Here is a 12,392-nt window from a genome sequence, read left to right as displayed (position 1 = left end):
GCAGCCCCCTCACCAGGTCCAACAAGGCATCTCCCCTGGTGGGGCTGTGTACCTCCTGGGTTAGATGGAGGTCCTGCATTCTGGGTAGGAACCTACGTGAGCGGTCAGACCTGGCTGACTGCTCTTCCCAGCAGATGTGTGGTAAGTTCAGATCACCCATGATGACCACATCTTTTGACCTAACTACCTCCATGAGCTGACTTAAGAATTCCTGGTCTAGCTCTTCCCCTTGGTTGGGTGGTCTGTAGTAGACCCCCACCGTTAAGTCTCTTTCCCCTTGACTGCCTTGTATTCTAACCCAGAGCACTTCAGAGTGCCCCTCCTCTGATTCTTTGCTAATTGACGAGGATGTGTATTCCTCCTTAATGTAGAGTGCCATGCTCCCACCTTTCCTCCCTGTCCTATTCCTCCTGTACAGCTTACAGCCCTTCATATTCACCGCCCAGTCATGCGTTGGGTCCCACCAGATTTCAGTGAGCCCCACTATGTCCAGGTTGGTGTCAGCTAGCAGGAGGGTAAGTTTCTCTTGCTTGTTTCCCATACTATGAGCGTTTGTGTAGAGGCATTTGAGGTCGTCTGAGCATGTGTGCACTGGCCCCCTACTTTCAGCATTACCCTGGCCCTTGTTGCTTACCTGCGTATATGTTCCGCTCGTCAGTCTAGGCTGGGCTGTACTTGTGGGTGTTGCTTGGTTTGGCAGTCCAAGGCTTCCTCCACCCTCGTCTTCCCCTTCCCACAACGATGAGGTTTTAAAGACTCATCTTAGCAGCTGATTTTCTGTTTGCTTCAACTTTTTTGAAAAGTAGTTCTGTAATACAGCATGGGATGGTAATCAGTTACATTGTTTTTTGACACAGTCTTTGAAATTCATTTAGAGGTGAGAGCTAAATTTAAAATGTAATCAGAATTAAACAAATAATTAAGCTTTTATAACTCCTGTAGTTCAGCAGAGTTCAGGCTTTTTATTAGGGGTGTACCAATGAAGTTTTTATAGCTGATACAGATGGCCGATTATTAACCAGTCGTATCGGCTGATACCGATTTGATAGCCAACATGCAGCCTGGCAGTGTGGAGAGCAGCATCCAGCCAGTAAGTCTGTGGAGTGGGGGGAAGGGTCATGGGCAAGTGAAGAGGTGTGGGGGAGCACATTGAGCCCCTTACAGTGAGGGAGGGAGTGGGGCTGGGGCAGGGGCAGGATCCAGGATGGGACAGGGTTGGAGCCATGGGCAGCTTCTCCAGGGGTGGGGGGGGAAGGGGGACAGCTCCCCACCACTGCATGCACCTCCAAGGGAAGCATGGGAGGCATGTGTCCCTGGATTTGTGTGTGGGGTGAGGGCAGGTTGCTTGTTGTGGGCTCGGGGATGCACTGGCCTCTTCCTGGTAGGGGGGCTGGGCTGGGGCTGTGCTTAGGCAAGCAGTGGTGGTGCTGGGAGGGGGATTGATGATGGGGGGCTATGGACTACTAGAGTAGTCTGATCTGTCTTGCCTGCCATAACTTGTTGTAAATAAAATTGATGTACAGTACAGGAGACTGCCCATTTAATGTCCCAATGTCTAGGGCATTACACATGGCTCTGATCCTTCCTATGCTGTGTCCCATGCCTCACAGATGACATGTAAATTACTCTTAACTCCCTTGGCCCCATTGTTGAGGCTCACTCGGGCTGAGGCAAAGTCTGGAGACTTACCTAGGCTACATGTGCTCCTTACCGGGGCCTCAACTTATGCCCTCTCACTGGGGCTCACTCCCTGAATTGCTTTAGGGGAGCCCTTCAGGTCACCGTTTGCAACCCTACTCTGCACCAACTACTGCATAATCCTACCAGTGTCCCATGTGGCCCTACTCTATGCGGCCTGTTCTGCTGTGCTCCCAACACCTCCTCCCCTATGCTGGGGCCCCAGGGTCTTACACCCCCACAGGCTCAGGTGCCTCTTCCTGGGTGTACCTGGCCTCACTACCTGTTATCTTCCATAGGTTCAGGTGTCTAGAGACCCATTGCTTGCTCTGTGACCCGCTAAGTTGTGGGGGCTGGGGTTATAAGGTGCCCCTACCTGCCTTTCACTGGGGAGGCAACTGGCCTGGCATTTCTGGGGAACTACCCCACCATGGGTAGTCCCACCAGGCCATTGTTCCCCAGCAGGGTGTAGTTTTTGATCATACCCAGGGCCAGGAGCCTCCTGCCATCCCCATAGCTCCTGCCTTTACTTCCAAGGATGTTCTGAGCAGCAGCTCCGCTGGCTGGTCTTCTTCCAGCTGCCAGCAGCAGACTGCTGCTTCAGTCCTGTGGGCCTGGAATTAAAATGGAGGCTGCTCAGCCCCCCCCCTCCTCCAATCCCAGGGCTCCTTGTGCAGTCATGGGACTGCCTCATTATTCTGGCACGCACCTGCCAGCTGCCCTGATGCCTGCTCTGGACCTTAAAGTGGCAGGCACCAAAGGTGTTCTGCCACAGAAATGAAATGGCTGTTTTTGTTAATATGTATGGCAAAGTTTAAATATACCTATTTCTTAGTAAATTAAGGCTTTATCATATCAGTTTCTCTTATGAGCAGATACCCCACTCAAACTGATAGCACATTTAGCAATAAAAATCAGGAATGCAACACTACTATGTATAATTAAGTGTGTAACCTTTATTTAACTGTCATTTAATTGAGATGTTTTCAGATCCTAAGTTACTTCTGTGTACTTTTCTGATTTATAACTTTATCCAAGCATTTCAGAATGCCTGTGCTTTTAAAAGTAAATATAAAATTCCTTTTTAAAATCTCCCAGAGTCATGCTTTGAGAGGTGGTTGTGGTACTGTCCATATTGTTCTGTTAAGTTTATCTCTCTGCACAGTTGTGCTGCACACTCTGAAACAGGATGCGTTTTGGTGTAAGTTATAAAAGTTATAGATAAGACTTATTATGCTTTATCCTGAACTAGAATAAATCTGTAGTTATAGTAGGGATTGTTACAGCAGGGATTTTGTGTTTCCACATTGATACCTATTGCATGCAGAAGTTGCACTGTTATAACTTTTAAAAATAAAGTTGAATAAACTTGTGCTTAAATGTTAATTTGTCCATTTACTTTTAAAAAATTGTTATAGGAAAGTGTAGATTATCTAAACAAATGTTAATGGTGGCTTCATGCCAGTTTCTTATTCTATTTTTGTTTCTATTCAGTACTGCAAACTATTTACATTTTAATTGTTTAGGTTTATCTAACTATGGGTGTGGAAGATTTTTGGATTTATATTCCATAAGATGTTTTTTAACCCAGATGTGTGAACCAGGTAAAAATAAGGTGGCACAAATATAAATATACAAACTTTGCTGGCCTTCTCCCATATACACACCAGTATGATTGACATATCCAGTTTAAACTGTTTTTATGAATAACCTTTTAAATGAAAATACTCTGAAATATTTTGAATGACTATGGGTGCATCTGCATGTGTGCTCTACTGTGGAGTTGACTAATTAGCTCTGTTGTAAAGTGTTACAGTCTAAAATATGTGCCTGTATTAGGGCATAGTATAGTATATTAATTAATTCCACCATAGAATAGTACTGTCAGGGACAGTACTAGCTTATGGCAGATTAATTTACTCTGCTGAAATGCATGTGTAGACTGACAGGGGCTGGCTGGGGCATGGGGGTGCTACAGTGCAGGCGCTGGCTGTCACCCAGAGCCTAGGGTTGACCCCCTGGGCTCCCTGCCAGCTCAGGGCTGTTCTGCCATGGTTCAAAGTGCTGTGGTCCTGGGTGCACGTGCAGACCCTGCACCTGGGAGCGGCTGACTCCTGTGTGAACTGTACCAAAGTTTATCATGTTGCGCTAATTGAATGTGTAGGTGCACCCTATGTCATATATTTACAAATGCATGACATTCTTCATCTTCCTTAACATATATCTTTCTTAACATAGAATCAGTGTTACAGCAAACTGTTTTCTTTTTATTTATATTCTACACAAAATGTGTCGGTGCTTTTTAAAACCTCCCACTTATGTCATGTTTGCATACAACTTTATGTAGCAAAATATTTGCCTTTCCCCATTACTTTTGGTGTAGGGTGTATAGATCTAATTTCTATTTTCTGTAAAGAAACAAAGGTGAATAGACTATTTTGATGGACCCAGTATTTACTAGAAGGGCTTGTCAACTTTTGGTAGTCTGCTTAGATTTCCTTGGTCTATAACAGGGGTCCACATTGTTTTTAGAATCAAGGCATCCCACCACCACATTTTTTTTTAATGCAGTGGCACTCCTTCCTCAGCTTATCTGAGTGCTTCTCAGCTGGGTTCTGCTGCCAGGAAGGGCTGTTCAACTGCAATAGAACTGCTCCTTGCTACAAAGCCAGGCCAGGATGGGCTTTGTCGCATGCACATGCTCTTCCTGCATTACGGCTCTGATCAGCTTCAGGAGCTACCTTGTGCTGTGAGCTCTTTCTGGTATGACACTTTAAGTACTCCTCCTGGAAACAGAAGCAGGTGGGACAGTTCCACCTGTGCCTGTTTCCCAGAAGAGTGTGGTGGGGGAGTAGAGGAGTGGACCAGAAGGAACTGCACAGCTCACTAGCTTCACTGCCTGCTTTAGGTTAATTAGAGAGCCCTAATGCAGGGAAAGCATATGGGGCAGTTTTGCCTGCCCGCTGCCCCTAATGGCACACCCGAGTAGGACCCCGTGGCTCCCTGGTTGAGAAACACTGGTCTATACAGGCCATGTCTACACGAGATGCTTACTGCACAGTAGCTTGTTACTACTGTGCAGTAGTGTCACAGGGCACGAACTGTGGGTAACACGCTACTGCGCGTTAGTAACAAGCTAGTAAGCATTCACTGTCACCACAAAGCCATACAGGGATGCTACTGTGCAGTAACACTGGTTACTGCACAGTCATTTACTACTTAATGACTGCTCAGTAATGACTGCAGTCAGCGTCTTGTGTAGAAGCAGCCGCAGTCTCCCAAATTACTCTGGGAAGCAAATTGATGTATTTTTAAAGTTTGACTATTGCTGTTTCTTCTTTCATAATTCTCTCCTTTCTTTCTCTACCCTATTTCACTTTGTCTGCTTAGCTTTCTACATCCTTTAATTTCAGAGGGTTCCTAACTAGCCTGACTGCTTGTCAAACTCTTGAGAATAGTATGGCATAACTTACTGTAGATTTGCAGCAGCAACAAACCTGTCCAAAAACATTTCTAGCTTTCTGCACAGCAGATTTTAATTAGGAGGTACTACTGGTAAAGCACTTCTGTATAGGATCTCAGTAATAGCATAATTCTTACACAGTTCCAAGTCAAGCTATGCTAATTGTCCAAAAACAGTATTTCAATAGCCAAGTTGATGTATTCCATGAGTGAATGTGAATATACTGATTTATGTCATCCCAAAAGTTGAAAGAAATCAGTATATATACTAAAATATTCCACACGTTTCAGTGTCTTCCTGAATGCATTGTTCTTTGTACAGCTGTATGAGACGTTGATAATATATTGTTACACATCAGGGTGGGCAGTTATTTTGGGCAGAGGGCCGCTTACTGCGTTTTGGCATGCCATCGTGGGCTGCATGATAGTCAGCCCAGGGCAGATAAATATTAACTTTCTAAATTTTTTAGGGACCCTGCAGGCCAGAAAGAATGGCCTGGCAGGCCTCATCTGGCCCCCAGGCCGTATTTTGCCCATCCCTGTTGCACATATTGATGTCCATCTTTAAAGCAATGTACAACAGCTCTTATCTGCCTGCCTTCTAGGAGTAAATATTATTATCTGATTTTTTTTAATTTATTTTTTTAATGAAATAACAGAGAGAAACTGAGTAGTTTGCTAGTGCAGGCTGGTGCCACGCATAAAATTTGATGAAAAGTCCATTGACATTTGTACGTCTTTCAACTGATTTCAGCATGCTTTGGACCAGGGCCATAATTCAGTAAATTACATTGCTTTGTCATGGACAAACATTGTACCCTGGGACATATCAAAGTTGTCCTAGATATACTGTCATGCATGCATATATCTGTAGATCAATATTAGATCAGTAATTTTAGATATGATCACATTTATCTTTTATATAGTCTATATCTTTTATATATGTGGTCAAACCTTTGAATATTAGAAATGCGTGACTCTGTGTGTGTGTGTGTGTGTGTGTGTGTGTGTGTATAGATCTATAGATATATCTATATGTATAGATATATCGATATATATAGATCTATATCTAGATCTATATATAGATACATATATCTATATATATCGATATATAGATGTGTGTGTGTGTGTGTGTGTGTGTGTGTGTGTGTGTATATATATATATGTATATGCATGACAGTATATATATCTTTTATATGTGTGGTCAAACCTTTGAATATTAGAAATGCATGACTATATATATATATATACTGTCATGCATTTCTAATATTCAAAGGTTTGACCACACATAGATATAGATTATATAAAAGATAAATGTGATCATATCTAAAATTATTGATCTAATAAATATTACTGTTATTATTTAGATTTATATTTCTCCAACAACAGAATCCCTAGTTGACAGCCTGAAATTTTAAAATTTCACCCCATCCGCTGCTCCCTGCCTATATCGAGTACCAGCATATCCACCAGGGAATTTCTGTAGTCACACACTTAGAATATTCATAGTTGAAATAGAAAATATCTTTTCTTCTCAGCAGTCACAATTTTAAATGGATGAAAATGCAAACGTTTCCAGGTAAGGCTAGACATTTGGGATGTTAAAAACGTATTCATGTTTTCTCTATATACAGAATTTTTGTGTGTTCATTTTAACATTAGCAGAAAAAGGTCAAGAGGACCATGGGCAGAAAATAGTGGAAGTCCCAGCATGTTTAAAACAACAATACAATTTTTCCAGGTCCTTTGTCTTGAGTTCTTTACAAATACATGTGATTTTGCTTTTGCTTTTGCTTTTGCTTTTTAAGTCACCTATTTATTTGACAGTGAATGTACAGATTTTTTTTCCCTAAAATGTCCCTAAATGAAAAATTATATATTTCAAAGAAAGTAGAAAAGCCAGAAGGATGTACCACCTCCTTGGTTATCATATCAGTATTTTAGTATGCATATATAGCTTTTCCTCTTCTGTGATAGTTTTGTGTTTGTGTAGTTTTTCCCTAAATACTCTCTACTTTGCTAATTATGCAGAGGTCCCAAATTTATATTAATAAAACATTTATAACATGCATTGTTCTTTATAGTGTGTGTGTACACAACAATAAAAGCTTTATATATCTCCGTAATTCCTATATACACTCCCACAAAGCAAGTGAAAGTTCCTACTTACTATGGACTTTTAGAGGAAGACATTTTGATATTACTGCATTTTAAAAGAAAGGATGAGCCAAAAAGTTGGAGAAAATTTTTGTTTCACGGTGTGGGGTGCCCTAGAATGGCCGTGATGACCCTAGGGCTCCATGACTGTCCCTGCTCCTCCCTGAGGGTGCCTTCTGATCTCACTTGCCATGTCTTGTTGGTTGAAATAATAAGTTGAGAAGTTGTCCATGAGTTTGTAGTCCCGGGTCTGCTGAACCCCACTAGATCCTGCTGATCCTGGATCCCTTGCCGGGTCTCACTCAAAGTCAGCATCTCTCAAGACCCACTAAGCCTTATGGGCTAGATGCAAAACCACCCCTTTACCACACCCCATGGCTCACAGATTGTATTTAGCCATTGTCTCTTTTGATGAGGCTGCATTCTAGCTCAGTCTTCCATTGTCACTGGGCCCTTGGCCCCTGTAGCAGTGCCCTCTGGCGCCGTGGTCTCTCCGTCCCCTGTAGCAGCGCCCTCACTGGCACTGGGCTTGTGTCAGCCCTAATGAGGCCTCCTCCCCCACAAATAGCCTCATCCCAGTCTACCGGATTCAAACAACAGTGTAAATACAAGCCCCTGGGCTATTACATAACAACAACAATAACATTGGAGGTCACACTCTGCCCCTTTAAGGAGGCATGCTTCTCCCTCAACAGTGTGTGCCTCCTAGCCCCAGACACTTCAGGAGCTCCTAGAGCCCGTTAGTCTTACCAGTGGCAGAATAGGTAACAAAAGCATCTTTGAGTAGCATTTATGCAAGAGCTCCTTCCCCCTGGCTGCTGACAGAGAACTAACCCCCTGTGTCCAGGGCCCTGTTTTCTTCCAGTCAGCTGACTAGGTGCAGGTGTCAGCTAATACCCTGATAAACTTTAAAAATAAAGTTGATTATTATTTACTGGTGAGTAAATGTAGTTGTAATACTCTCATTTAAAGCTATGTTACAAGAACATATGGCCTTTAGGTAAGGAGTGGCGTGAAATTATGATACAGTTTAGTCACAGTTCCTTAGCAGCTTCTCACCTTTAGATGGAAAGCAGAGGGAAAATAACTTGTAGCCTTTTGCCTTGTGGCTTGCTTTTGCCAGTTCCATCATCTTATCTCTGTTGGCTGGGGATGGAAGCCATGCTTCCACTTACAACTTTCGACAGAAGAAGAAGAAAGGGGGTAGTACTAAGCAGTCAGGCAGTGTGGTCTGTCTTCCTCACCCAACATGTCTGGACTAATGAAAGGGAGGGGTAACTAAACAATGGGGTAGTGGTGGGTGGGTCAGTTTCAGGGCTTGTGTATATAGGCCAGTTGACCAACAGAATTGTTTTTTCTGATCGGTTTCCCCGGGGGAAGGAAGTATAAATATTCTGATTGTAAAATAAGAAAAACTGGCATGGAAGCTGGGAGACCGACTTTTAAAGTTATTTCTTGAACTTTTTCTTTTATTTACAAAGTTCATGGAAAACTTTTAACAGAGTTATTTTGTTGGGTTTTTTTTGTGAAACTGTCTTTTTATTTGTTTCCAGGAAATGGCTCTTGAAGTTAAATGAGGCTGGATAAAACACATAAATGAATCAAAGACTGCTCTACATGTGTTAGGGCTAAAAATACCAGAAGCATCGCTGATCAGCCAGTCCTGGTAACTTGTCATAATGAAGAAAATTAGTCTCAAAACAATTCGCAAGTCCTTTAACTTAAATAAAAGCAAAGATGAAAGTGACTTTGTAGTGGTTCAGCAGCCGTCATTAAGTGAATTTGGAAAAGATGACTCCTTGTTTGGCAGCTGTTATGGTAAAGATTTGGCTAGCTGTGAAGTCAACAGTGAGGATGAAAAAGGCAAAAATAGATCAAAAAGTGAAAGCTTAATGGGTACGTTAAAAAGGAGGCTTTCCGCGAAACAAAAGCAGAAAGGCAAAGGTAGCACGCCATCTGTAAGCTCTGCTGATGACGACACCTTTTCTTCCTCATCTGCTCCAATAACCTTCAAAGATGTGAGAGCTCAAAGACCATTAAGATCCACATCCCTCCGTAACCACCATTATAGTCCAACTCCCTGGCCCCTACGGCCAACCAACTCAGAAGAAACTTGTATCAAAATGGAAGTGAAAGTTAAGGCTTTGGTCCACTCCTCTAATCCAAGCCCAGCACTGAATGGCGTTCGAAAGGACTTCCATGACTTACAGTCAGATAATGTGTTCCAAGAACAAAATAATGGATTAAAAAGTACAGAATCTCAGAATGGGGATTTACATCTTCACATTGATGAACATGTGCCTGTAGTTATTGGACTAATGCCTCAGGACTACATTCAGTATACTGTGCCTTTAGATGAGGGAATGTATCCTTTGGAAGGATCACGTAGTTACTGTCTGGATAGTTCCTCACCCATGGAAGTTTCTACTGTTTCTTCCCAAATGGGTGGGAATGCTTTTCATGAAGAGGAGGGTCAAGTGGATCAAGATGTGGTTGTTGCTCCAGATATTTTTGTGGACCAGGCAGTGAATGGCTTGTTGATTGGTACCACGGGAGTCATGTTGCAAAGTCCAAGAGTTAACCACAATGATGTCCCTCCACTCTCACCTTTGCTACCTCCGATGCAGACTAATCAAATCCAAAGGAACTTCAATGGCCTGACTGGCACAGATGTCCATGTAGCTGAAAGTATGCGCTGCCATTTGAATTTTGATCCTAACTCTGCCCCTGGAGTTGGAAGAGTGTATGACTCTGTACAAAATAGTGGTCCTATGGTTGTGACAAGTCTCACAGAAGAATTGAAAAAACTTGCAAAACAAGGATGGTACTGGGGCCCTATCACACGTTGGGAGGCAGAGGGAAAATTGGCAAATGTGCCCGATGGTTCATTTCTGGTTCGAGATAGTTCTGATGACCGTTATCTTTTAAGCCTGAGTTTCCGATCTCATGGTAAAACTCTTCATACTAGAATTGAACATTCAAATGGTAGGTTTAGCTTTTATGAACAACCAGATGTGGAGGGACATACTTCTATAGTTGATCTAATTGAACATTCGATCAGGGACTCTGAAAATGGCGCGTTTTGCTATTCAAGGTCTCGATTGCCTGGATCTGCAACTTACCCAGTGAGACTGACAAATCCAGTATCTCGATTTATGCAGGTGCGTTCCTTACAGTATCTGTGTCGTTTTGTTATACGTCAGTACACTCGAATAGACCTGATTCAGAAACTGCCTTTGCCAAACAAAATGAAGGATTATTTACAGGAGAAGCACTACTGAAAGCTTATGGGATATTTGCATCTTGCACTTTGGGAACAACAACAAAAAATAAATAAAAAAGAGATTGAAATACAGTTTACAAACTTTCATAACTATCAAATTTTTTTGCTGCCATAACAATATTTCATTTTTGTGTGTAAAGAATAGTAATGCATTTGTTTTTTTTTTTTTTCTTGTTTTGTTTTCAGTTTTTTTGGGGGGGACAGTTTTTGTTCTTTTTTTAAGAATGGTCTCAAGGTTTTTAGAAGTGTGAAATAACTATCTTTCATAAATGTGCAGATTAATCACAATGTGAATGATCAAATTCTCCTTATTTTTCCTTAAGTCCTTTGCTGCTATCCACTGTGATTTTTATGCATTGAAAGCACATTTCATGTGTATTCAACCATAAGTAAAAAATCAAATGAAACTTGTAAATGGAATTTTTTTTTCCCCCTTGAAATGGCCTATTTTATAACGATAATTGTGGATAAAACATACTACTATGCTAAATTATAGAATTTAGATATACATTTAAAATGATTTCCTGGCATCCTAACTAAAAATTTCTTTAGTAGTACCCCAATTTAGAACTTATTAATTGATAGAGCTGTTTGATGGAACACAGATACACAGCCTGTCTTTGGAAAATACCTTTTGCCTAAGTAACATTATGATGTGTACACAATTCTGGTTATGAGGAGTTTTGCTTCATTTTCTTATAATGTTTTCTTATCCTTTTAAAAATGGCCTTTGAAAATAGTCTTTGAAAATAGATACATAATACAAATGTGGAAATTGTAATACTTAGATAAACATTGAACATGAATCACTGATGGCATAATTAAAATAATTTCTAGAAATGGTCCTAATTATAAAAGCTATGAATTAATCTATGACATAGACATACGGTAAGACACCTAAAAGCCTCGCCTTCTCGAAGATAATTTCTTCTCTACGCCATACTTCAAAATGATAGTTTTTTTAAACCTTTTTTTTATGGATTTCCACATTTGAGGTTCAGTTGTACAGCTAATTTTATTTTGGTTGTGTTTTTATGGGAGAGGGGACTTAAAGGTTATACCCATCATTCACATAATTTTTAAAATCTTTCAAACTGAAGAAAATGGGCTGTGTTTTAATATGCCATCATTAAGTACTTCACTTACTAAAAGTTTCAGAAGCTGTCATGAAAAGTATGTTTCGATATATGGAATTTCAAATTTGTTGAGGAAATATTTCTAACATCTGACGGGATACTGGGATTCAGAGCCTATAGTTAATCTGACCTTCTTATAAAGACTTCTGTATTGGAAGCAGGGAGTCTAGATTGCAAATTTCTCTTTGTGCAATATTTATCCTTGGTGTTTTCCTGGTTTTTCTCTCTGGCTGTACTGCATTTGTGATTTCATTGTTAAAGGTGGCAATGGCTATTTTTTAAAAATGAATCAATACTATATTTTTAGCTTGTCACCTTCCCCATCAGCAGTTGGTATGAGTTGCTGTTCAATAAAAATCAACTTGGAAAAAGGTTGTTGCAGTTTTGATGATTTTTTTTGATGAATTCTTACTGTAGCTAGCTTTTTTTGTTCCCTACAGTGAGTCTTTAGTATTGAATACAGTATTGCTGCACAGTGCTGCAATGGCACTAACTCATGGGTTGCCTGAATTGATGCACTAAATTTATATTTTTTTCATTTACTTCTTTTTAGACAGCAAAAAAGAAAAATGAAAGGCAGGGGGCTACAGGTTGGGAGTGAGGGGCACCAGCAGGGCTGGGGGGGCAGGAGGCTATGGGTCCAGGAGTGAGGGGTATCAGCAGGGATGGGGGGCTGC

At 41.3% G+C, this 12,392-nt stretch overlaps 1 protein-coding gene across 1 annotated transcript in view; it reads left to right on the top strand.

Annotated features, from left to right (window-relative positions):
- Positions 1–12,087, top strand: part of SOCS6 (suppressor of cytokine signaling 6) — a 42,716-nt gene extending 30,629 nt beyond the window's left edge. Inside the window, exon 2 of the mRNA XM_019524603.1 lies at positions 8,850–12,087. Within this exon, the coding sequence (XP_019380148.1) occupies positions 8,976–10,577 (1,602 nt within the window). The 5' untranslated portion in view covers positions 8,850–8,975 and the 3' untranslated portion in view covers positions 10,578–12,087. The remainder of the gene's footprint in view (positions 1–8,849) is intronic.
- The last annotated feature ends 305 nt before the right edge of the window (positions 12,088–12,392 follow it).

Source organism: Gavialis gangeticus, unplaced genomic scaffold, assembly GCF_001723915.1.
Source record: "Gavialis gangeticus isolate Ggan-Ray unplaced genomic scaffold, GavGan_comp1, whole genome shotgun sequence".
Taxonomy (NCBI): Eukaryota; Metazoa; Chordata; order Crocodylia; family Gavialidae; genus Gavialis; species Gavialis gangeticus.
The sequence above is the reverse complement of the archived record's forward strand: the minus strand, read 5'-3'. Positions and strand labels throughout refer to the sequence as shown.